Genomic DNA, 23,803 nt, shown 5'->3' with positions numbered 1-23,803 from the left:
CAGGTTTAAAATCGACATGTTTTCCTATCGTCTTTCTTAGCCACCTGTGTATCTTTGCCCCAAATTCTTCTTCTTCTTCTTCTTCTTCTTCTTCTTCTTCTTCTTCTTCTTCTTCTTCTTCTTCTTCTTCTTCTTCTTCTTCTTCTTCTTCTTCTTCTTCTTCTTCTTCTTCCTTTTTTGTCTTGGATTGAGGTTGGCTTGTGCCACGAAAGAGGTGCCTGCCTGTGCCAGATGCATTCATTTCCAAGCTCTTGATTTAAGCTGTAGCAAGAATGCACCTCCTGGGCATGCCAAAATATTTGTGCGCAACGGGTTGCTGGCAAAAGCAAGCAGAGACATTTCCTTGCCTGCGTTTTTTTTTTTAAGTTGGCTTTTTACGGTCTGTCAATTATTCTCCCAGCTTGATTGCCTTCCTGATTGTGTTGGACTTCAGCCTCCATAATCTTCAACGGCCCTGTTCAGCAGGATGGGAGCTGGAGTCCCAGCAGAACCGGAAGGCAAATCCACTGTATCTTTGAACGGTCGCTAAATCAGCGGTGAAATCCAAATTTTTTTTACTACCGGTTCTGTGGGCGTGGCTTGGTGGGCATGGCAGGGGAAGGATACTGCAAAATCCCCATTCCCTCCCCACTCCTGGAGGAAAGGATACTGCAAAATCCCCATTCCCACCCCACTCCAGGGGAAGGATACTGCAAAATCCCCACTCCCGGGGGAAAGATACTGCAAAATCCCCATTCCCTCTCCACTCCAGGGGAAGGATACTTCAAAATCCCCATTCCCTCCCTACTCCAGGAGAAGGATACTGCAAAATCCCCATTCCCTCCCCACTCCTGGGGGAAGGATATTGCAAAATCTCCATTCCCACCCCACTCTGGGGCCAGCCAGAGGTGGTATTTGCCGGTTCTCCAAACTACTCAAAATTTCCGCTACCGGTTCGTCAGAACCTGCTGGATTTCACCCCTGCACTAAATGAACTGTTATAAGTCAAGGATTACCTGTAGACTCCCCCAAAATCCTCAGCCTTTCTATATTTAGGGAACCTGGTTACTCATCTTTGTGCGATACGTAGCCTTCAAATCTTGGTCTAATAATCTTCCACCGTGCTTAGCCTATCTCTCTTAATATCTGTGTAAACTTTTCCTTCCTCTCCGAGTGTGTTTATTCCTTTTTGTCACGTAGGAGTGCTTTATTGCCCAACCATATTGATTTTATCAGCAAATGGCTAATTTTTCTGCAATGTATTAATTATTTTGAGGCCTAGTAAGCCTGCCCCATCTTGTGGACTACAGAAGCAACTGTAAATATATATTTACAGATACGTACGTACGTACGTACGTATGTACGAATCATGTTTTAACGACCCCATAATCCCTTGCGGGGTGGAGTCTGGGCAACTGAATGGAGCTGAGTGTTTTACTGGCCGGATGCCCTTCCTGTCGCCAGTACGGAGTTATAATCAGCAGATATATTCTCAGTGTGCCCAGAGAGAGAAAGATCTGCCTCTACCTAGGATTGAACTCACAGCCTCCTGATTGTGAGGCGAGACCTCCACCTCTAGCCCCCCCCTATTTATACACACCCACAGACACGCACCAAAGACAAATTCCTTGTGTGTCCAATCACACTTGGCCAATAAAGAATTCTCTGTCTGTCTGTCTGTCTGTCTGTCTGTCTGTCTGTCTGTCTATCTATGTATCTATCTATCTATCTATCTATCTATCTATCTATCTATCTATCTATCTACCTATCTATCTATCAAGATCATTCGAGAACAAATAGGTTTGAGAATACAAGGATAGCGGGAACTTTGAACTGAAAATATACAGCTAGTCCTCGATTTACGACCACAATGGAGCCCAACATTTCTATTGTTAAGTGAGACGTTCCTTAACTGAATTTTGCTCCGTTTTACGACCTTTCTTGCCTTGGTTGTTAAGTGAATCTCTGCAGTGGATAAGTTAGTAAGCCGGTTGTTAAGCGAAATCCGGCTTCCCCGTGGACTTCTGCTTGACAGAAGGTCGCAAAAGGGGATCAACTTGATTCCCTGGGACACTCCAACCGTCATAAATACGAGTCATAAATACGAGTCATAAATACGAGTCAGTTGCTAAGGATATGAGTTTTGATCACGTGACCACGGGGATGCTGGAAAGGTCGTAAGTGTGAACAACGGCCCGAAGTCCCTTTTTTTCCAGTGCCGTCGTAACTTCGAACGGTCACTAAACGAACCATTCGAAGTTCTGTACTGGAAAGCACATCTTGATGTGACGAGCTGCCAAAATGTCAAAAGCAAATCCGTCGTGAAATGACATCCGATACGAAGTCCTTCATAGCAAGAGCTTTTATCTAATATTCGATAATTTACTGCTGAGGTAGCCGCTCTCTTATATTCCCCTCAGGATTAGAATAAAAAAAGAAACGGCAGCTAATTCCTAGGGAAAAAAAAGTAAATAATAATAATAATATGGGAGATATTGATTTTGAAAAGAGCATTTCGGCCATTCTGAAGGACAGCGATATTGATAAGCGGAATCTTTTGATTGATCTAAGAAAGGAACGAGATCGAATCCTTGAAAATCCCTCACGTCGGCAACTTCCTCCTGAGGAGAAATGGGTGCCTTGCTTTTCACTGGTTTCCCAAATCGGTTTTTGGAATATATAGGCAGTCCTCGGCTTACAACCGCAACCGAGCCCAAAATCTCTGTGGTTAAGCGAGACCTGTTTGTTAAGTGAGGTGGTTTTTTTTTTTTTTACAACTTTTCTTGCCGTTGGTCACTAAGTGAATCACAGCGGTTGGTTAAGTTAGTCGGGGTAGTCCTCACCTTATGACCACAACGGAGTGTAAAATTTATGTTTTGTCAAGTGAGAAAATTGTCCGGCGAATTTTACTCCCCGTTTTGTGACTTTCCTAGCCACCGTCGTTAAGCGAATTACCGCAGCGGAGAAGCGAGTCACCCGGTTGTTAAGTGAATCTGGCTTCCCCATTGACTTTTGCTGGTCGGAAGGGGGGGGATCGCGCGACACCCCCCTCCCCTCCCCGGGGGCACTGCAACCCCGGGGTTGGACTAGAAGACCTCTAAGGTCCCTTCCGACCCTATTCCGTTTACTCTGCTTTTCAAGGCCTGCTTTGCAATGGAGAACTTGTGGTGTGGGTGGAATGAGGCTAGGTGTGTGTGTGTGTGTGTGTGTGTAAGAAAGAATAAAAGCATGAATAATCCTTGCCTGGAGGAAAGTGTTTGGAGCCACACCTACCCTGCTCAAGGGTGACTCATAAAGTCTGTTTAAACATTGTTTAAACACATGAACACAGGAATTAAGAGAGTAGCCATTCCTCCTCCTCCTCCTCCCTCCTCTTCCTCCCCTCTTCCCCCTCCTCCTTCCCTCCTCCCCTCCCCCTCCTCCTTCTTCCCCCTCCTCCCCCTCCCCCTCTTCCCCCTCCTCCTTCCCTCCTCCCCCTCCCCCTCCTCCTTCTTCCCCCTCCTCCTTCTCCTCCCCCTCCTCCTCCTCCCCCTCTTCCCCCTCCTCCTTCCCCCCTCCCCCTCCCCATCCTCCTTCTTCCCCCTCCTCCCCCTCCTCCTTCTCATCCCCCTCTTCCCCCCTCCTCCTTCCCTCCTCCACCTAACCCCTTCTCCCCCTCCTCCACCTCCCCCTTCTCCTTCCCCCTCCCCCTTCTCCTCCCCCTCCTTCTTCTCCTCCCACCACCCCCCTCATCCCCCTCCTCCTTGCAAACCTCACTCCCTTTTAGCATTGATGATGTTACCTAGTTGGGTAATGAAAAGTCTGCAAGAAAACAGCCAAGCTCAGAGAGCACCAAGACCCCACAATCCTTTCCTTCCTCCTCCTCCTCCCCCTCCTTCCTCCTTCTCCTCCTCCTCCTCCTCCTCCTCCTCCTCCTCCTCCTCCTCCTCCTCCTCCTCCCTTCCACAAAGCTCCCTTCCTCCTGCATTGATGATGTTACCTAGTTGGGTAATGAAACGTTTGCAAGGAAACAGCCAAGCTCAGAGAGTACCAAGAACCCCACAGTCCTTTCCTTCCTCCTCCTCCTCCCCCCCTCCTCCTCCTTCCTCCTCCTCCTCCTCCCTTCCACAAAGCTCCCTTCTTCCTGCACTGATGATGTTACCTAGTTGGGTAATGAAACGTTTGCAAGGAAACAGCCAAGCTCAGAGAGTACCAAGAACCCCACAGTCCTCCCCCTCCTCCTCCTCCTCCTCCTCCTCCTCCTCCCTTCCACAAAGCTCCCTTCCTCCTGCACTGATGATGTTACCTAGTTGGGTAATGAAACGTTTGCAAGGAAACAGCCAAGCTCAGAGAGTACCAAGAACCCCACAGTCCTTCTCCTCCTCTTCCTCCTCCTCCTCCTCCTCCTCCTCCTCCTCCTCCTCCTCCCTTCCACAAAGCTCCCTTCCTCCTGCACTGATGATGTTACCTAGTTGGGTAATGAAACGTTTGCAAGGAAACAGCCAAGCTCAGAGAGTACCTAGAACCCCACAGTCCTTCTCCTCCTCTTCCTCCTCCTCCCCCTTCACCCCTCCTCCTAATCCTCCTCCTCCTCCCTTCCACAAAGCTCCCTTCTTCCTGCACTGATGGTGTTACCTAGTTGGGTAATGAAACGTTTGCAAGGAAACAGCCAAGTTCCGAGAGTACCAAGGACCCCAAAGTCTTAATTGTCCTCCTCCCCCTCCCCCACTCCTTCCCATCCCCCTCCCGCTCCTCCTCCTCCTCCTCCTCCTCCTCCTCCTTTCTGCAAACCCCACTCCCTTCTAGCACTGATGGTATTACCTAGTTGGGTAATGAAACGTTTGCAAGGAAACAGCCAAGCTCAGTGAGCACCAAGGACCCCAAAGTCCTTTTCCTCCTCCTCCTCCTCCTCTTCCCCCTCCTCCTCTTCCCCCTCCTTCCCTCCCCCTCCTCCTCCTCTCTGCAAACCCCACTCCCTTCTAGCACTGATAATGTTACCTAGTTGGGTAATAAAACGTTTGCAAGGAAACAGCCAAGCTCAGAGAGCACCAAGGACCCCAGAGTCCTTTTCCTCCTCCTCCACCTCCTCCTCCTCCTCCTCCTCCTCCTCCTCCTCCTCCTCTCCTCTTCCCCCTCCTCCTAATCCTCCTCCTCCTCTCTGCAAACCCCACTCCCTTCTAGCACTGATAATGTTACCTTGTAGGTTAATGAAATGTTTGCAAGGAAACAGCCAATCTCAGAGAGCATCAAGGACCCTACAGTCCTTTTCTTCCTGCTCCTCCTCCTCCTCCTCGTGTCCCTGGGCCCTGTGATCCGCTTTTGGGACCTTCTGACAAGCAAAATCAACAGGGAAGTCAGATTCACTTAACAACCGTATAACTAACTTTAACACGTGCTGTGATTCACTTAAGAACGCCAGCTGGAAAGATCGTTAAAAATGGGCCCAAAACTCACCGAATAACTCTCTCACTCCACAACAGAAGTTTTGGGGGTCAATTGTGGCCCTAAGTCTAAAGACTACCTCTATTTGCATGTTATCCCTGACGGCGTTCTTTGAGCCCCCTTAGAAATTAATTTAGAAAACAGAAATCAAATTAAGAAATAAGAATATAAAGCGAAATTAGATATTAACATATTGGATATAAATGTAAATAACGACCCTGCTAAGAAAACAGTTCATTATGAATATTTAAAAATAAAGAGAAGGCACAGGAGGATAAAAGCTAAGACAAAAGACAAAAGTCGAGGCAGAAAGTTATAAAATTGTATATATCTGTGGTTAATATTGTATTTTAACATCTGATCTGTGTGTGTTTTTGAGTTTTTGTTGTTTTTTTTGTGTTGTTCGGTTCTAAAATGTAAAATACTCTATAAAAATTATTTTATAGATTAAAAAAAAATAGAAATTAATTTACAAATTAGATACCGAATTCATCTCATGCGGGCAAGAACCTTGGCCCTTGCAAGCTGTTTTGTTTGTGAATTTTTGCATATTTTGCTATAATTTTCTTGGTGAGAGAGAGAGCCAAAAGCCAGAATTTCCCTTTCCGCCAGTTTCTTTGTTCAGGCAGGGGAAAAAAAGGAAGTGGAGGAAAATCATGCCAGGGTTAAAACCTGCCCCTTTGTGTGTGTGTGTGTTTGTGTATTGTGTATGTGTTGCCTATACTCTGAACAAATAGCTTTACGATTAACCTAACCAAATAGGAACTCCACCCAGCAGCAGCTAAGTCTGCCTGTTTGATAACCAACGGAATGTAAAAAATGAATAATTACGGCTGAATTATTATTATTGTTGTTGTTTATAAAAGGATTTACCTCAGTTTTTCTCCTCCTGGGTACACACACACACACACACACACACACACACACACACGTACTCCACGACTTACAACCACAATTGAGCCCCAAATTTACGTCGCTGAGCGAGACATTTGTTCATTTTGTCCCGTTTTACGCCCTTTCTTGCCAGAGTTGTTAAGTGAATCACTGCAAGGGTTAAGCTAGTAAAATGGTTGTTAAGTGAATCTGGCTGCCCCCCCTTCCCCCCCCCCACCGACTTGGCTTGTCAAAAGTCCAGGATATTGCAAATACGAGTCAGTTGCCAAGCATTTGTTAAGGGACTTACGACCGTTTTTCACACTTACGACCCCCGTAATTCCCCGTAATTCAAGTGTCTGAATTACGACAAATTCAGACACTTGGTAACTGACTCACATTCATGACAGTCAGAGTGTCCCCAGAGAGGGGTGGTGGTGGTCACGTGATCCCCATTTTGCGACCTTCCGACAAGCAAACTCGACCGGGGGGGAGGGGGGGAAGCCAGATTCGCTTAACGACCGGGTTACCAACTCATCAGGTGCGAGCGATCCACTTAACGACGGCCGTACGATGGGGCCAACCTCACCGAACGCGCGTCTCACTTATTAGCAACAGAAACAGGTGGGCTCCATTGCGGTCGTAAGGCGAGGACTTCCTTTGGGAAATCCTCCCCTTCGACACCCTTCGGTCAGAACTTGAAGAAGCTTCTTGGCCGGGAAGCAAAACGTCTTCAAAAAGGAGGGGGAAAAAATCCCCCAATCACATCCACTAAACCTTGGTAGTACAGTGGTTTAGAGCACCCTGTTATTAACACAGCTGCCTGCAATTACTGCAGGTTCGAATCTTGCCAGGCTCAAGGTTGACTCAGCCTTCCATCCTTTCGAGGTAGGTAAAATGAGGACCCAGTTTGTGGGGGCAATAAGCTGACTTTGTATAAATATACAAAAGGATGAAGGCTATTGCTTAACGCACTGTAAGCCGCCCTGAGTCTCTGGAGAAGGGCGGCATATAAATCAAATTTTTTAAAAAATAAACCAGTGTTTCTCAACCTTGGAAGCTTGAAGATGGGTGGACTTCAACTCCCAGAATCCCCCAGCCAGCAGCGCTGACTGGGGGATTCTGGGAGTTGAAGTCCACCCATCTTCAAGCTTCCAAGGTTGAGAAACACTGAGCTCAACGCTTCTCCAGCTCCAATTTACAAGTGCAACAATTTACAAGGGCCGCTAACACTTCAATTAAATTAAATTAAATTCTTTTAATTGCACAACGTTATAGGCAGATTCAACCATCAGTTTCAATGGGGAAAAATGCAAACCCGTCCTAAACCGAGTCCTGGCCCAAATGAAAACTTAGCTGGTCTGATAAGAGGGTTTCCCCTCCCCCACGCTCCATTGACCTCTTTTCGAATGCAAATCTCTTTTATCAACAAAAGCCAGCTAAAACTTCTCGGCCTTGAAGGATCTCCTGTGTGCTGGAGGGGCCTAGTCTGCTCTTTGGAAGGCATCCCCAGGTTGAAGTTGATTGCATTTAGGACAATCACGTCAGGCGTCTTCCGTCTTCCGCTCCTTCCTAGCGCTGATGATGTTAGCTAGTTGGGTAATAAAACGTCTGCTGACGAAGTACCAAGCTCAGAGAGTACCAAGCCCCCCCCAGTCCTTCTCCTCTCCTCCTTCTTCTCCTCCACCCCACAAACCTCATTTCCTTCTAGCACTGATGTTGTTAGCTAGTTGGGTAATAAAACGTCTGCTGATGAAGTACCAAGCTCAGAGAGCACCAAGCCCCCCCCCCAGTCCTTCTCCTCCCCTCCTTCACCCCACAAACCCCATTTCCTTCTAGCACTGATGTTGTTAGCTAGTTGGGTAATAAAACGTCTGCTGACGAAGTACCAAGCTCAGAGAGTACCAACCCCCCCCCCCCAGTCCTTCTCCTCCCCTCCTTCTCCTCCTCCACCCCACAAACCCCATTCCCTTCTAGCACTGATGATGTTAGCTAGTTGGGTAATAAAACATCTGCTGATGAAGTACCAAGCTCAGAGAGCACCAAGCCCCCCCCCCAGTCCTTCTCCTCCCCTCCTTCACCCCACAAACCCCATTCCCTTCTAGCACTGATGTTGTTAGCTAGTTGGGTAATAAAACATCTGCTGATGAAGTACCAAGCTCAGAGAGCACCAAGCCCCCCCCCCAGTCCTTCTCCTCCCCTCCTTCACCCCACAAACCCCATTTCCTTCTAGCACTGATGTTGTTAGCTAGTTGGGTAATAAAACGTCTGCTGATGAAGTACCAAGCTCAGAGAGCACCAAGCCCCCCCCTCCCAGTCCTTCTCCTCCCCTCCTTCTCCTCCTCCACCCCACAAACCCCATTTCCTTCTAGCACTGATGATGTTAGCTAGTTGGGTAATAAAACGTCTGCTGATGAAGTACCAAGCTCAGAGAGCACCAAGCCCCCCCCTCCCAGTCCTTCTCCTCCCCTCCTTCTTCTCCTCCACCCCACAAACCCCATTTCCTTCTAGCACTGATGTTGTTAGCTAGTTGGGTAATAAAACGTCTGCTGATGAAGTACCAAGCTCAGAGAGCACCAAGCCCCCCCCCCCCCCAGTCCTTCTCCTCCCCTCCTTCTCCTCCTCCACCCCACAAACCCCATTTCCTTCTAGCGCTGATGATGTTAGCTAGTTGGGTAATAAAACGTCTGCTGACGAAGTACCAAGCTCAGAGAGCACCAAGCCCCCCCCCCCCCCAGTCCTTCTCCTCCCCTCCTTCTCCTCCTCCACCCCACAAACCCCATTCCCTTCTAGCACTGATGATGTTAGCTAGTTGGGTAATAAAACGTCTGCTGATGAAGTACCAAGCTCAGAGAGCACCAAGCCCCCCCCCCCCCCAGTCCTTCTCCTCCCCTCCTTCTCCTCCTCCACCCCACAAACCCCATTTCCTTCTAGCACTGATGATGTTAGCTAGTTGGGTAATAAAACGTCTGCTGACGAAGTACCAAGCTCAGAGAGCACCAAGCCCCCCCCACTCCCAGTCCTTCTCCTCCCCTCCTTCTTCTCCTCCACCCCACAAACCCCATTTCCTTCTAGCACTGATGATGTTAGCTAGTTGGGTAATAAAACGTCTGCTGATGAAGTACCAAGCTCCCCCACACCCAGTCCTTCTCCTCCCCTCCTTCTCCTCCACCCCACAAACCCCATTTCCTTCTAGCGCTGATGATGTTAGCTAGTTGGGTAATAAAACGTCTGCTGATGAAGTACCAAGCTCAGAGAGCACCAAGCCCCCCCCACTCCCAGTCCTTCTCCTCCCCTCCTTCTTCTCCTCCACCCCACAAACCCCATTTCCTTCTAGCACTGATGATGTTAGCTAGTTGGGTAATAAAACGTCTGCTGATGAAGTACCAAGCTCAGAGAGCACCAAGCCCCCCCCCCCGCCAGTCCTTCTCCTCCTCTCCTTCTCCTCCACCCCACAAACCCCATTTCCTTCTAGCACTGATGTTGTTAGCTAGTTGGGTAATAAAACGTCTGCTGATGAAGTACCAAGCTCCCCCACACCCAGTCCTTCTCCTCCCCTCCTTCTCCTCCACCCCACAAACCCCATTTCCTTCTAGCGCTGATGATGTTAGCTAGTTGGGTAATAAAACGTCTGCTGATGAAGTACCAAGCTCAGAGAGTACCAAGCCCCCCCCCCCCAGTTTTTCTCCTCCCCTCCTTCTTTTTCCTCCACCCCACAAACCCCATTCCCTTCTAGCACTGATGTTGTTAGCTAGTTGGGTAATAAAACGTCTGCTGATGAAGTACCAAGCTCAGAGAGCACCAAGCCCCCCCCCCAGTCCTTCTCCTCCCCTCCTTCTTCTCCTCCACCCCACAAACCCCATTTCCTTTTAGCACTGATGATGTTAGCTAGTTGGGTAATAAAAAGTCTGCTGATGAAGTACCAAGCTCAGAGAGTATCAAGCCCCCCCCCAGTCCTTCTCCTCCCCTCCTTCTTCTCCTCCACCCCACAAACCCCATTTCCTTCTAGAACTGATGTTGTTAGCTAGTTGGGTAATAAAACGTCTGCTAATGAAGTACCAAACTCAGAGAGCACCAAGCCTCCCCCTCCCAGTCCTTCTCCTCCCCTCCTTCTTCTCCTCCACCCCACAAACCACATTTCCTTTTAGCACTGATGTTGTTAGCTAGTTGGGTAATAAAACGTCTGCTGATGAAGTACCAAGCTCAGAGAGCACCAAGCCCCCCCCCAGTCCTTCTCCTCTCCTCCTTCTTCTCCTCCACCCCACAAACCCCATTTCCTTCTAGCACTGATGATGTTACGTAGTTGGGTAATAAAACGTCTGGTCACAAAACACCAAGCTCAGAGAGCACCAAAAGTCCCCAGCAATTCCATTTTCGTCTGGCTTTCTCTACGACAAAATGAGCTAATCTCATTTTACCACCCGGTTTCTTCTGCCCTATTTTAGTATCTGATGGAAGAAGGGTGGGGAAGTTACAGCTCCAAAGCCCTTCCACGTTGCAATTTTCCTTCCTGCCTTTTCCGAAGGTATTGCGTGATTTTAGAAGAGACCAACGCCTCTCCTTTTAGGGAATGTGCAACCTGACTCAGCATGTCGAGGAAATCCGAATGAGGAATTTTGCAATTTGACCCTAACACGTCCTTTCCGGAAACGGAATGGCGGTTACCTGCAGCCCAGGTGAAACTCTCCGCACCTGGAAAGCAGGCGGAAGAGCCCCATCTTTTGCTAACCGATGATGTTTCTCTTCCTGGGTTTTCGGCCCGATTCAGAGATCTCCGTTTTCGCCCCGAGGATTGCTTGCGGCCACGTTTTGACTTGATTTCGCCGTGCCAAAACTTGTAATTAGCTGCTTTCAGACTTCAGTCGTCTCTGCCTCTCTCCAGTTCCTCTTGAGCAGGGCTGCAAGAGCTGAGCTGTCACACCCTTCTGCCTTTTTTTTTTTTTTAGTGTACAAAGCACGGGGGGGCAAGTGGTCTTTTGATCCACTCGAGATCTACCAATAAAGATTTTTAACTATGGGACAAAAATCAGGCACCTTGCTTGAACGCTTGAGTTGGAAACGTGGTTAAAGAGGGAAGGTAATTCTGTTGACGTCAATCCCAGCAACTTTTTTTTTTCTCCTTTGCTTGTGGCTTTCCCCCTCCCCACACAGACGCCTTGCTGGCAGATCTGGAATCCACTACCTCCCATATCTCCAAACGGCCAGTGTTTCTGTCGGAGGAAACCTCGTATTCCTATCCAACTGGAAATCACACCTATCAAGAAGTTTCTCTGCCTCCGCCGGTACCCCCCTCCACCTACCACCGAGGCCTTGAACGGGACCGTCAGCATCTCTTTGGAGCAATGGAACCCCGTCCTTCCGAGAAATCCTCCCCAACAGGTAATTCGACGATTCTTTTTGACTTTGGGTTAAAAAAGATGTTATCGTGGTCATCGGCGTCCAGTGAACAGAGTTTGCCAATCAGGAGATGAGAGTTAGGAGAACGTCATTGGATTTTTCTAAAGTTATACTTTAGGGACGCGGGTGGCTCAGTGGCTAAGATGCTGAGCTTGTCAATCGAAAGGTTTGGCAGTTCGGCAGTTCGAATCCCTAGCGCTGCATAACGGGGTGAGCTCCCATGACTTGTCCCAGCTTCTGCCAACCTAGCAGTTCGAAAGCAGGTAAAAAAAAATGCAAGTAGAAAAATAGGGACCCCCTTTGGTGGGAAGGGAACAGCGTTCTGTGCACCTTTGGCGTTGAGTCATGCCAGCCAACATGACCACAGAGACGTCTTTGGACAGCGCTGGCTCTTCGGCTTTGAAACGGACATGCCCCCTAGAGTTGGGAACAACTAGTACAGATGTGCGAGGGGAACCTTTACCTTTAAAAAGATGTTAGCATGGTCATCGGCAGTGGTGCAGCCAGTGAACAGAGCTTGCCAATCAGGAGATGAGAGGTCTTCAGTTATGAGATCATAATTGGCTTTTTCTAAAGTTATTCTTTGGGATCCTGTCGCAATGATCATCTTTGCAAGGACATAAATTGAGGCAAGAGTCAGTCGTGCTGTGGCCGCTGTTTGAAAAGGGTTCCTTTATTTGTAGACCAGAGATTTAGAATAACAGAGTTGGAAGGGACCTTGGAGGTCTTCTAGTCCAACCCTCTGCTTAGGCAGGAAACCCTACACCACTTCAGACAAATGGTTATCCAATCTCATCTTAAAAACTTCCACTGTTGGAGCATTCACAACTTCTGGAGGCAAGGAGTTCCACTTATTCTCACTGTCAGGAAATTTCTCCTTAGTTCTAAGTTGCTTCTCTCCTTGATGAGTTTCCACCCGTCGCTTCTCGTCCTACCTTCCGACCAAAACAAGACTCATTCCCACCATCCTCGTCAAACAAACTATCCAGCAAGGCTGCATTGCTGTATTCTTCTCCTTTTTAGAGTCTGTGCTGAGAGAGAATCCAAGAAATGGGTTAAACTGTTTTTGCCTCCTTCCATTCCCAAGACCAGGGGTGGGTTCTAAATTTTTTTTTTTACTACCAGTTCTGTGGGCGTGACTTATTTTGTGGGCGTGGCTTGGAGGTCATGTGACTGGGTGGGCGTGGCTAGCTGGTCATGTGACTGGGTGGCCATGGTGATAAGATAGGGCAAAAAACGTAAAATGTGAGGACAGTCGTAAGTTTGAGGACTGGTCAAAAGTGCGAGGACCAGTCCAAAATAACTTTTTCAGCCCTCTGAGTAGTCCATATGCACAAAAGGACTACCCAGAGGGCTGAAAAAAGTCACTTCTGACAGGTCCTCGCACTTTTGACTGGTCCTCACACTTATGACCATCCTCACATTTATGCCTGTGCAGCATTCTTAACAACCATGTCACTCATTTCACAACTGCTTCTCTTCATAATGGTGATAAGATAGGGCAAAAAACGTAAAATGGGAGGACCGTCGTAAGTTCGAGGACTGGTCAAAAGTGCGAGGACCAGTCCAAAATAACTTTTTCAGCCCTCTGAGTAGTCCATATGCACAAAAGGACTACCCAGAGGGCTGAAAAAAGTTATTTCTGACTGGTCCTCACACTTATGACTATCCTCACATTTATGCCCGTGCAGCATTCTTAACAACCATGTCACTCATTTCACAACTGCTTCTCTTCATCATGGTGATAAGATAGGGCAAAAAACGTAAAATGGGAGGACCGTCGTAAGTTCGAGGACTGGTCAAAAGTGCGAGGACCAGTCCAAAATAACTTTTTCAGCCCTCTGAGTAGTCCATATGCACAAAAGGACTACCCAGAGGGCTGAAAAAAGTTATTTCTGACTGGTCCTCACACTTATGACTATCCTCACATTTATGCCCGTGCAGCATTCTTAACAACCATGTCACTCATTTCACAACTGCTTCTCTTCATCATGGTGATAAGATAGGGCAAAAAACGTAAAATGGGAGGACCGTCGTAAGTTCGAGGACTGGTCAAAAGTGCGAGGACCAGTCCAAAATAACTTTTTCAGCCCTCTGAGTAGTCCATATGCACAAAAGGACTACCCAGAGGGCTGAAAAAAGTTATTTCTGACTGGTCCTCACACTTATGACTATCCTCACATTTATGCCCGTGCAGCATTCTTAACAACCATGTCACTCATTTCACAACTGCTTCTCTTCATCATGGTGATAAGATAGGGCAAAAAACGTAAAATGGGAGGACCGTCGTAAGTTCGAGGACTGGTCAAAAGTGCGAGGACCAGTCCAAAATAACTTTTTCAGCCCTCTGAGTAGTCCATATGCACAAAAGGACTACCCAGAGGGCTGAAAAAAGTTATTTCTGACTGGTCCTCACACTTATGACTATCCTCACATTTATGCCCGTGCAGCATTCTTAACAACCATGTCACTCATTTCACGACTGCTTCTCTTCACCATGGTGATAAGATAGGGCAAAAAACGTAAAATGGGAGGACCGTCGTAAGTTCGAGGACTGGTCAAAAGTGCGAGGACCAGTCCAAAATAACTTTTTCAGCCCTCTGAGTAGTCCATATGCACAAAAGGACTACCCAGAGGGCTGAAAAAAGTGATTTCTGACAGGCCCTCGCACTTATGACTGGTCCTCACACTTATGACCATCCTCACATTTATGCCTGTGCAGCATTCTTAACAACCATGTCACTCATTTCACAACTGCTTCTCTTCATCATGGTGATAAGATAGGGCAAAAAACGTAAAATGGGAGGACCGTCGTAAGTTCGAGGACTGGTCAAAAGTGCGAGGACCAGTCAAAAATAACTTTTTCAGCCCTCTGAGTAGTCCATATGCACAAAAGGACTACCCAGAGGGCTGAAAAAAGTCACTTCTGACAGGTCCTCGCACTTTTGACTGGTCCTCACACTTATGACCATCCTCACATTTATGCCCGTGCAGCATTCTTAACAACCATGTCACTCATTTCACAACTGCTTCTCTTCATCATGGTGATAAGATAGGGCAAAAAACGTAAAATGGGAGGACCGTCGTAAGTTCGAGGACTGGTCAAAAGTGCGAGGACCAGTCAAAAATAACTTTTTCAGCCTTCTGAGTAGTCCATATGCACAAAAGGACTACCCAGAGGGCTGAAAAAAGTCATTTCTGACAGGTCCTCGCACTTATGACTGATCCTCACACTTATGACCATCCTCACATTTATGCCCGTGCAGCATTCTTAACAACCATGTCACTCATTTCACGACTGCTTCTCTTCATCATGGTGATAAGATAGGGCAAAAAACGTAAAATGGGAGGACCGTCGTAAGTTCGAGGACTGGTCAAAAGTGCGAGGACCAGTCAAAAATAACTTTTTCAGCCCTCTGAGTAGTCCATATGCACAAAAGGACTACCCAGAGGGTTGAAAAAAAGTGATTTCTGACAGGTCCTCGCACTTATGACTGGTCCTCACACTTATGACCATCCTCACATTTATGCCCGTGCAGCATTCTTAACAACCATGTCACTCATTTCACAACTGCTTCTCTTCACCATGGTGATAAGATAGGGCAAAAAAAACGTAAAATGGGAGGACCGTCGTAAGTTCGAGGACTGGTCAAAAGTGCGAGGACCAGTCAAAAATAACTTTTTCAGCCCTCTGAGTAGTCCATACGCACAAAAGGACTACCCAGAGGGCTGAAAAAAGTGATGTCGGACAGGTCCTCGCACTTTTGACCGGTCTTCGCACTTATGACTGGTCATCATTTATGCCCATTGTAGCATTCTTAACAACCGTGTCACTTCTTCCATTCCCAAGACCCTCCTCAAATAAACTATCCAGCAAGGATTGCATTGCTGTATTCTTCTCCTTTTTGAATCTGTGTGTGCTGAGAGAGAAAATCCAAGGAATGGGTTAAACTTTTGCTGCCACCTTCCATTCCCAAGACCCTCCTCAAACAAACTATCCTGCAAAGCTGCATTTCTTCTCCTTTTTGAGTCTGTGCTGGGAGAGAATCCAAGGAATGGGTTAAACTTTTGTTGCCTCCTTCCATTCCCAAGACCCTCCTCAAATAAACTATCCTGCAAAGCTGCATTTCTTCTCCTTTTTGAGTCTGTGCTGGGAGAAAATCCAAGGAATGGGTTAAACTTTTGCTGCCTCCTTCCATTCCCAAGACCCTCCTCAAACAAACTATCCTGCAAAGCTGCATTTCTTCTCCTTTTTGAGTCTGTGCTGGGAGAGAATCCAAGGAATGGGTTAAACTTTTGCTGCCTCCTTCCATTCCCAAGACCCTCCTCAAACAAACTATCCTGCAAAGCTGCATTTCTTCTCCTTTTTGAGTCTGTGCTGGGAGAGAATCCAAGGAATGGGTTAAACTTTTGTTGCCACCTTCCATTCCCAAGACCCTCCTCAAACAAACTATCCAGCAAGGATTGCATTGCTGTACTCTTCTCCTTTTTGAGTCTGTGCTGGGAGAGAAAATCCAAGGAATGGGTTAAACTTTTGTTGCCTCCTTCCATTCCCAAGACCCTCCTCAAACAAACTATCCAGCAAAGCTGCATTGTTGTATTCTTCTCCTTTTTGAGTCTGTGCTGGGAGAGAAAATCCAAGGAATGGGTTAAACTTTTGTTGCATTCTTCCATTCCCAAGACCCTCCTCAAACAAACTATCCTGCAAAGCTGCATTTCTTCTCCTTTTTGAGTCTGTGCTGGGAGAGAATCCAAGGAATGGGTTAAACTTTTGTTGCATTCTTCCATTCCCAAGACCCTCCTCAAACAAACTATCCTGCAAAGCTGCATTTCTTCTCCTTTTTGAGTCTGTGCTGGGAGAGAAAATCCAAGGAATGGGTTAAACTTTTGTTGCATTCTTCCATTCCCAAGACCCTCCTCAAACAAACTTATCCAGCAAAGATTGCATTGCTGTATTCTTCTCCTTTTTGAGTCTGTGTGTGCTGAGAGAGAAAATCCAGGGAATGGGTTAAACTTTTGTTGCCACTATTCAGCAAGGCTGCATTGCTGCATTGCTGTATATTTCTCCTTTTTGAGTCTGTGTGTGCTGAGAGAGAAAATCCAGGGAATGGGTTAAACTTTTGTTGCCACTATTCAGCAAGGCTGCATTGCTGCATTGCTGTATATTTCTCCTTTTTGAGTCTGTGCCTGCTGGGAGAGAATCCAAGGAATGGGTTAAACTTTTGCTGCCACCTTCCATTCCCAAGACCCTCCTCAAACAAACTATCCAGCAAGGATTGCATTGCTGAATTCTTCTCCTTTTTGAGTCTGTGCTGGGAGAGAAAATCCAAGGAATGGGTTAAACTTTTCTCTGCCTTCCTGCTCGTCAGACTGAGTCATTCAAGCCGAGCCACGCCTCTCTCCTGTGTCGACTTCCCCTTTTGCTGATTCTTTCCAACTGAGGCCTTCAGCAAGGATAGACGCCTTTGTCCTCTGCTCCTCCTCCGGATCCTTCCACCCTGAGAAGAGAGAATTTGAAGGACCCCCCCCTCCATTTTCCCTCTCCCCCACTTCTACAAGCAGGAGGCCGAGCACCAGCAAGCATCCCTTTCTCCTTGGAAAGCCTTTTGAGGTCCCTTTTGGAACATTGCGCAGTCCTTGCAAAAAAAGGGAGATTCGGAAAGGATTTGAGTCACTGCCCGGGTTTTTCCGGCGCATACTCCTGCAAACAAGCCACATTTCCAACCCAGAGAGACCACGTCTGCTTTCTTCTCCGAGCCTGGAAAATGGAGCCGACCGCAGCGGGAGACAACCACGAGGAAAACGTGAGTGGGGAAGAACTGACTTTACCAGCCCCCAAGCCCCGGGTTTTAAAGAAACGCGCCTCTGCCAAGCCCAACTTGGCTATTAGAGGAGCTGCGGCCAGAATTAAGGCGAAGGCATTGCTCTCCTCCAGAAAGGCCACCAAGGCCGAGGATTCCTCCGCCCAAAGCCGCCCGAAGGCCTTAGACAGAGACATTGTTGCCAACGCAGAAAGGGAGGCAGTGCGCGAGAGCCCCCCGGTGGATGAACCTAACAGTTCCCGCGCTTCTCAACCGTCACAACCTCTAACAAAAGAGGTCCGCCTGACTTGGTCGCCGGATGGCGCCGGAGAACAACTTTCTCAACCCGAGTTAGAACCCGATGAGCTCATGTCCCTTCCTTCTGTTTCAAATCTACTCCCATCCGAAAGCCCTTGGGAGGAGCCGGCTCCTAAGAGGGCAAAGCCGACCCCAGAGGCTACCTTCACTCCTACAGCGGCGGGACTCCGCCCGAAGGAGGCGCAGGAGCCGGAAATCTCCCCACGAATGAGGCTGATCATCTCACAGGCTATCGCTCAGGGCATTGCCGCGGGCATGCAACAGAACCGACCGGCAGCCTCTCCAGCCCCTGAGAACCCTGTACCCCAGGGGCAGCCTCCTGCGCCCGATAATACAAGGGACTTACCCGTCACAGGGCTCTTCCGCCCTGCCTTGTTTAAGTCACTTCTCTACAAAGCCAAGACCACAGCCCGGCTGGGAATGGACCCAGCCGAGTCAGATCCGGCTTTGGGCTTATCTGACCCCAATAATTTGTTGTTCTCAGAGCCTGCCACCGATAACGAGGAGATCCCCTCCCCGAAATTGTTCCTGGATGTTGTCCAGCGACAATGGGCCGTACCAGGGGGATATCCAGCCGCCAGCTCGATTGACAAGCGTTTGTACAATGTGGCCCCAAATCTCTCTGAGGCACTACAAATGCCATCAATCGATGCGCCCGTGGCAGCCTTAGCCTCCTCCACCATGATGTCCAATGACGCGGAGGACGCTTTAAATCCAGAAGACAGGAGGGCGGAGCTGACACTCCGCAAAGTCCACAATTCGGCTGCCTGGTCGGTTAAGTCGGCTACGGCTGCTTCCTTCTTCAATAGAACGTCCTTGCTCTGGCTCAAACAGCTGCAAGACAGAATCCCAGCCACCGACGTCCGCAGTCACCAGGACCTCAACAAGCTGATAGCAGCAGCAGAATTCTCTGCCGATGCCACCCTGAACACGGCCAGATTCGCTTCCAGGGCCATTGCCTCCGCCGTGACGGCCCGACGACTGCTGTGGCTCCGTCACTGGCAGGCAGACATGAAGTCCAAGTGGAAGTTGGCTTCTGCCCCCTTCAAAGGCGATAAGCTATTCGGAGAGGCCTTAGAGCCTATCCTCATAGAGACCAAGGACAAAAAGAAAATCCTGCCCTCTGTGTCCAGACGTTCCGAACATCGATCCGCGAACTACTTTCGGAAGCCAAACTTCAGACCAGGCGATGCCGCACACAACTTCTCCCAACCACAGAGGGCATACTTCCAGCATCAGGATCGCCAAACGGATAGGCCCAACTTCCGAGACAACAACAGACAGCAGCAGTTCCAGGCCAAACGGCCATTTCGAGGCGGCGGAGGAGGTCGTCCTTTCCAGCACACCTCCAGATAACTTCAAATCCAACCCTCCCATTGGTGGCTGGCTAAGCCTCTTCGCGGCTCAATGGGAGGAAACGACCGCAGGGGCGTGAGTCCTAAACGCCATCCGACTAAGGCTTCGCTCTCGACTTTCTCTCTATTTCCCCAAGGTTCTTTATTCACTGCCCCGTCTCAAAAAAACGGAACAAGAAGATCCCACTTGGAAGCTGCAATCCAACACCTCTCCCTCATGCAAAAAGCCGGGCACTTGGGGCACTGGGCGGGATGGCATCTTCTGTCTCTGCCAGCAGAACATTTCTAGGGAACATCCAATGTACAGGCGGACTGGCTCAGCCGAGCAGCAGTCAACCCCGCAGAATGGCGCCTGCACCCCGAGCTGTTCAGGACACTGTCCGAAAGGTTTGGCTCTCCAACCCGGCACCTGTTCGCCACCCCCGCCAGACAGCCAGCTACCCAAGTTCTACGCCCAGTTCGCCACACCGGGGGCGGAAGAGGTCAACGCACTCCACATTCCATGGCCCCTGGGGGCTGCTCTACGCCTTTCCTCCCCTTCCCCTCATCCGAGGGGTAATTGGGAAAGTGCTGGCGGAGAGAGTGGAGAGCCTACTCTTGTCTCCTCACTGGGCCAGAAGGCCATGGCTTACCCATCTAGTCAACTTATCAGTGTCCAGATCCTGGAGGATCCTGCCAGACAAACAGAGATGAGCACCGCCCCCTAGAGTCGGGAACGACTAGCACATACGTGCGAGGGGAACCTTTTACCTTTTTTAATCCCATGTACTTCCTTTTCCTCTCTCTCTCTTTCTCTCTCTCTCTTCCCCCCCCCTTCCCTTTTTGAACTGCTGTGGAGTAGATATGTGGGCATGTCTTTGAATGCGAGTCAACTTATTTTTTTCCTTCCTTGCCAAAAGACCAGGTGTGTTCCCTAGTGAAAAGCTGCACGTGGGAGATGGACTTTTGCTCTGCTGAAGCGACACATTTGGGTGATCACGAGCGTGATCAGAGGAAGGATCATTCGAAAGGAGATGCCCCCCTCCTCTCTTCGTCAACATCTCCAAAAAAAACCCCATCCCTACAAAGGTTACGGGCCCAGGCTTAGTTTCTGGTACTCAGATAGAACTGTTTTTGATTGAGCAGGGGGTTGGGCTAAATGACCTCCAGGGTCCCTTCCAACTCTGTTACTGGATTGTCCTGAGTTGGATGTCGGTAGGGATTCTCTAAAGAGAAAGGAAGAGGAGAGGAAAAGTGTAAATAGAATAGAATAGAATAGAATAGAATAGAATAGAATAGAATAGAATAGAATAGAATAGAATTACAAAAAAAATTACAAAAAATAAAAAAATTACAAAAAATAAAAAATAGAAAAAAAAATAAAAAATAGAAAAATAGAAAAAAAAATCTTTTCTTTTGGCCAAGTGTGATTGGACCCACAAGGACTTGGTCTTTGCTGCATGCGCTCTCAGTGTACATCAAATTCTCTTGTCTGACGGATGTTGCTAACAAGGTCCTAGTTTCTAATGATCAGAAAGAGAAAGGTACCCAAAGAGCTGTCAGACACTTATAAATGCTTATCCAGAGGACGTGAACAATCACTCTTGTCTACAGAGCTTCAGCAGGTCCATTCTTATGTTTAAAACAACCAAGAAAACATATTTCGCTCACGTGGGACAACACAATTGCAAGAAGACAAACTAGAGAGCGCCTTTCCAAATGTTGAAATTGTGTTAAGAATTTTTTTTGTGTGTGTGTTAACATTAATGCTCACCAACTGCGCAGCAGAGAGATCTTTCCCACAACTGAAATGTGAGAAAACCCAGAGAGATCAGTTGTGGTTCCAGAAAGACTCGCCTCGCTGTGTGTATTAAACATTTAAAAGGGTTTTAATAACGTGCATTCATATTAGAAGTATATAAGTTGCATAATTACTCTGTGTGTCGTGTGATAGTTAAATATATCTATATCTATATCTATCAAAATATGGCTAATTGTGAAATGCTAGAACTAAATAACAGGTGATTTGATATTTTGATGTAAACGTGTCTTCATAGTAGAATCTCAAGGATGGGAAATACGAACAGAGAGGTATGAAGAAAAAATTTAAGTTTTTAATTGGAAGATTAGAAAACGAAAGAATGTTTTGTAAAAAAAAAAATGTGTAATAGGGAATAGAAAATAAATGTTACTATCACATCTTTGCATATTATAGGGACAGGAGGGGAAAAAAAGCTAAAATAGAGATAGAAATTAGAGGGCAACTATGGTGTATAAATATACCAATATATTCAGTGGTGAAATTTAATTTTTTTTACTACGTGTTTTGCGGGCATGGCTTGGTGGGTGTGGCAGGGGAAGGATATTGCAAAATCTCCACTCCCACCCCACTCTGGAGCCAGCTAGAGGTGTTATTTGCCAGTTCTCCGAACTACGCAAAACTTCTGCAACTGCTTCTCTAGAACCTGCTGGATTTCACCCCTGAATATATTAAGATATATGGAAGAGTAAGAGTAAGAAGAAGGTTTAGAACTGAAGTTAAAGGATATGCCCAAATAATATGACACAATGAAAATGAAAAGTTATAATTGTGTATAATAATATGATGTTTATTTTTATTGAAGTGTATGTAACTCGGGTATCACACCATTCACACATCGATATATATAAATAATACCGTGTTTCCCCCAAAATAAGACCCTGTCTTATATTTTTTTTGAACCCTGAAATAAGCACTTGGCCTTACTGCCCAATACACTCAAAAGCCCGATTGGACTTATTATCAGGGGACGTCTTATTTTGGGGGAAAACGGTATAAAATAAAATTTAAAAAAAACTTGGATTGAAGAAAAACAAATTGAAGCAGATGTTCTGAGAAGTATTAATTTCGAGGGTGTTTTTGGTGGTTTTGCAAAAATAAAATGTAGAAAAAAATGCTTTCCAAGTCAAGACAGTTGGAACTTTGATGCATTAAACTTGTGAAATATTAAAATGGATGTTGTATTGCATTTTTTTGTCAAACTTTTAGGTAGCCTAAACTTGGCTTGGTGGTGGTGGTGGGGTAATATGACTGATGAACGTGGCCAACTTTTTTTTTTTTTTAAACTTTTAAAACCATTTTTTCTACAACCTCATCGGCTGAAGAGGTTGTAAAAAAAAAAATGCTTTTAAAGCCTCTGACGATCCCAGCTGACTTGCCTGATCAGCAGAGGCTTTTTTTTTTTCCTTTTAAAAACATTTTTTTCTATAACCTCTTCGGCCGAAGAGGTTGTAGAAAAAATGCTTTTAAAAGCCTCTGACGATCCCAGCTGAGCCGCGCGATCATCAGAGGCTTTTTTATTATTATTATTTTTAAAAGCATTTTTTCGGCCGAAGAGGTTGTAGAAAAAATGCTATTAAATTTTTTTTTTTTAAAAAAACCCTCTGATGATTGCGCGGCTCAGCTGGACAATTTGGGGGGGGGGCAGGGATTTTTGCTACCGGTTCTCTGAACCACCCGCCTCCATCGCTACCGGATCGGGTGATCCGGTCCGAACTGGGAGCATTTCACCCCTGCACCAGTGACCCTTAATCCGCCACTGAACCCATACCCTAGAGAGGAAATGGCACCCCTTGGATGCCAGGAGGGCCCTCCACATCTATATCAAGAGGACAGCTTCCTTTCGGAGATCGGAGTCCCTGTTTGTGTCGTGCCAACCTTCCAAGTTGGGTAATAAAGTCACAGCATCAACAATAGGCCGGTGGGTACGGTCGTGCATCACCAAATCATATTCCGTTGCCTCGTTGAGTGACACCCTATTCCACTAGAAGTGCGGCCACTACAGGCCTCCATTGAGGAGATATGCAGAGTAGTGACATGGTCTTCCCCATCCCCGTTTTTACGACCTCATAAGCTGGATGCCTTCGCTTCCGCTGATCCGCTTAACGACTGCATGATTCCTTTTAACAACTTTAGTTTATCGATCAGCCCATAGGCCATATCAAAATACACATTACTAAAATCCTATTAAAAGCAAGGTAAAATGGAATTGGGAGTAAAATGCAATTTAAAATGAAATTGGAATAAAACACAATAATTTACTATGGAGAGAAATGAAGATCAAATGGAGCGGTGCGACAGCCTAAAGGGGAAGCTCTCGCCTCACAAATCAGGAGGCTGTGAGTTCGATCCTAGGTAGAGGCAGATATTTTTCTGTCTGGGCACAATGAGGATATATCTGCTGAACTAAACTCCGTAGTGGCGACAGGAAGGGCATCCGGCCAGTAAAAAAAAACTCAGCTCCATCCAGTTGCCCAGACTCCACCCTGCAAGGCATTATGGGGTTATTAAAAGAAGATGACTAAATGAACTGTTGTAAGTTGAGGACTATCTGTAAAATCCACACAAGAGAGGAGGTGAAAACGTGAGTTGTGTTTCCGGAAAGGACAATCGTGAAGACAGATTGTCATTGTATCCTGTTTGTTTCCCGTTTCGGAATTTCCATCCGGCATGTCTACTAAAGAGAAGCTAGTTTTCATAAATGATCTGCGTTTCCCTCCCTTTCTCTTCTTTAAAAAACCACACAGAAAGTCCTCCACTTAGGACCGCAATTGAGCCCAGCATTTATGTCGCTAAACGAGACATTTGCGATGGGAGTTTGGCCCCCGTTTTTACGGCCCTTCCTTGCCACAGTTCAGGTA

The 23,803-nt window shown here is 47.1% G+C and overlaps 1 protein-coding gene across 1 annotated transcript in view; it reads left to right on the top strand.

Moving 5' to 3' along the window:
• PXN (paxillin) overlaps nucleotides 1-23,803 on the top strand; it is a 74,259-nt gene that overhangs the window by 25,646 nt on the left and 24,810 nt on the right. Inside the window, 2 exon segments of the mRNA XM_070951004.1 lie at nucleotides 11,425-11,558; nucleotides 11,560-11,652. Of these exon segments, the coding sequence (XP_070807105.1) occupies nucleotides 11,425-11,558; nucleotides 11,560-11,652 (227 nt within the window).

Source organism: Pituophis catenifer, unplaced genomic scaffold (genome assembly GCF_029215685.1).
Source record: "Pituophis catenifer annectens isolate HBS135680 unplaced genomic scaffold, rPitCat1.0.hap2 SCAF_10, whole genome shotgun sequence".
In the NCBI taxonomy this organism is placed as follows: Eukaryota; Metazoa; Chordata; class Lepidosauria; order Squamata; family Colubridae; genus Pituophis; species Pituophis catenifer.
The sequence above is the reverse complement of the archived record's forward strand: the minus strand, read 5'-3'. Positions and strand labels throughout refer to the sequence as shown.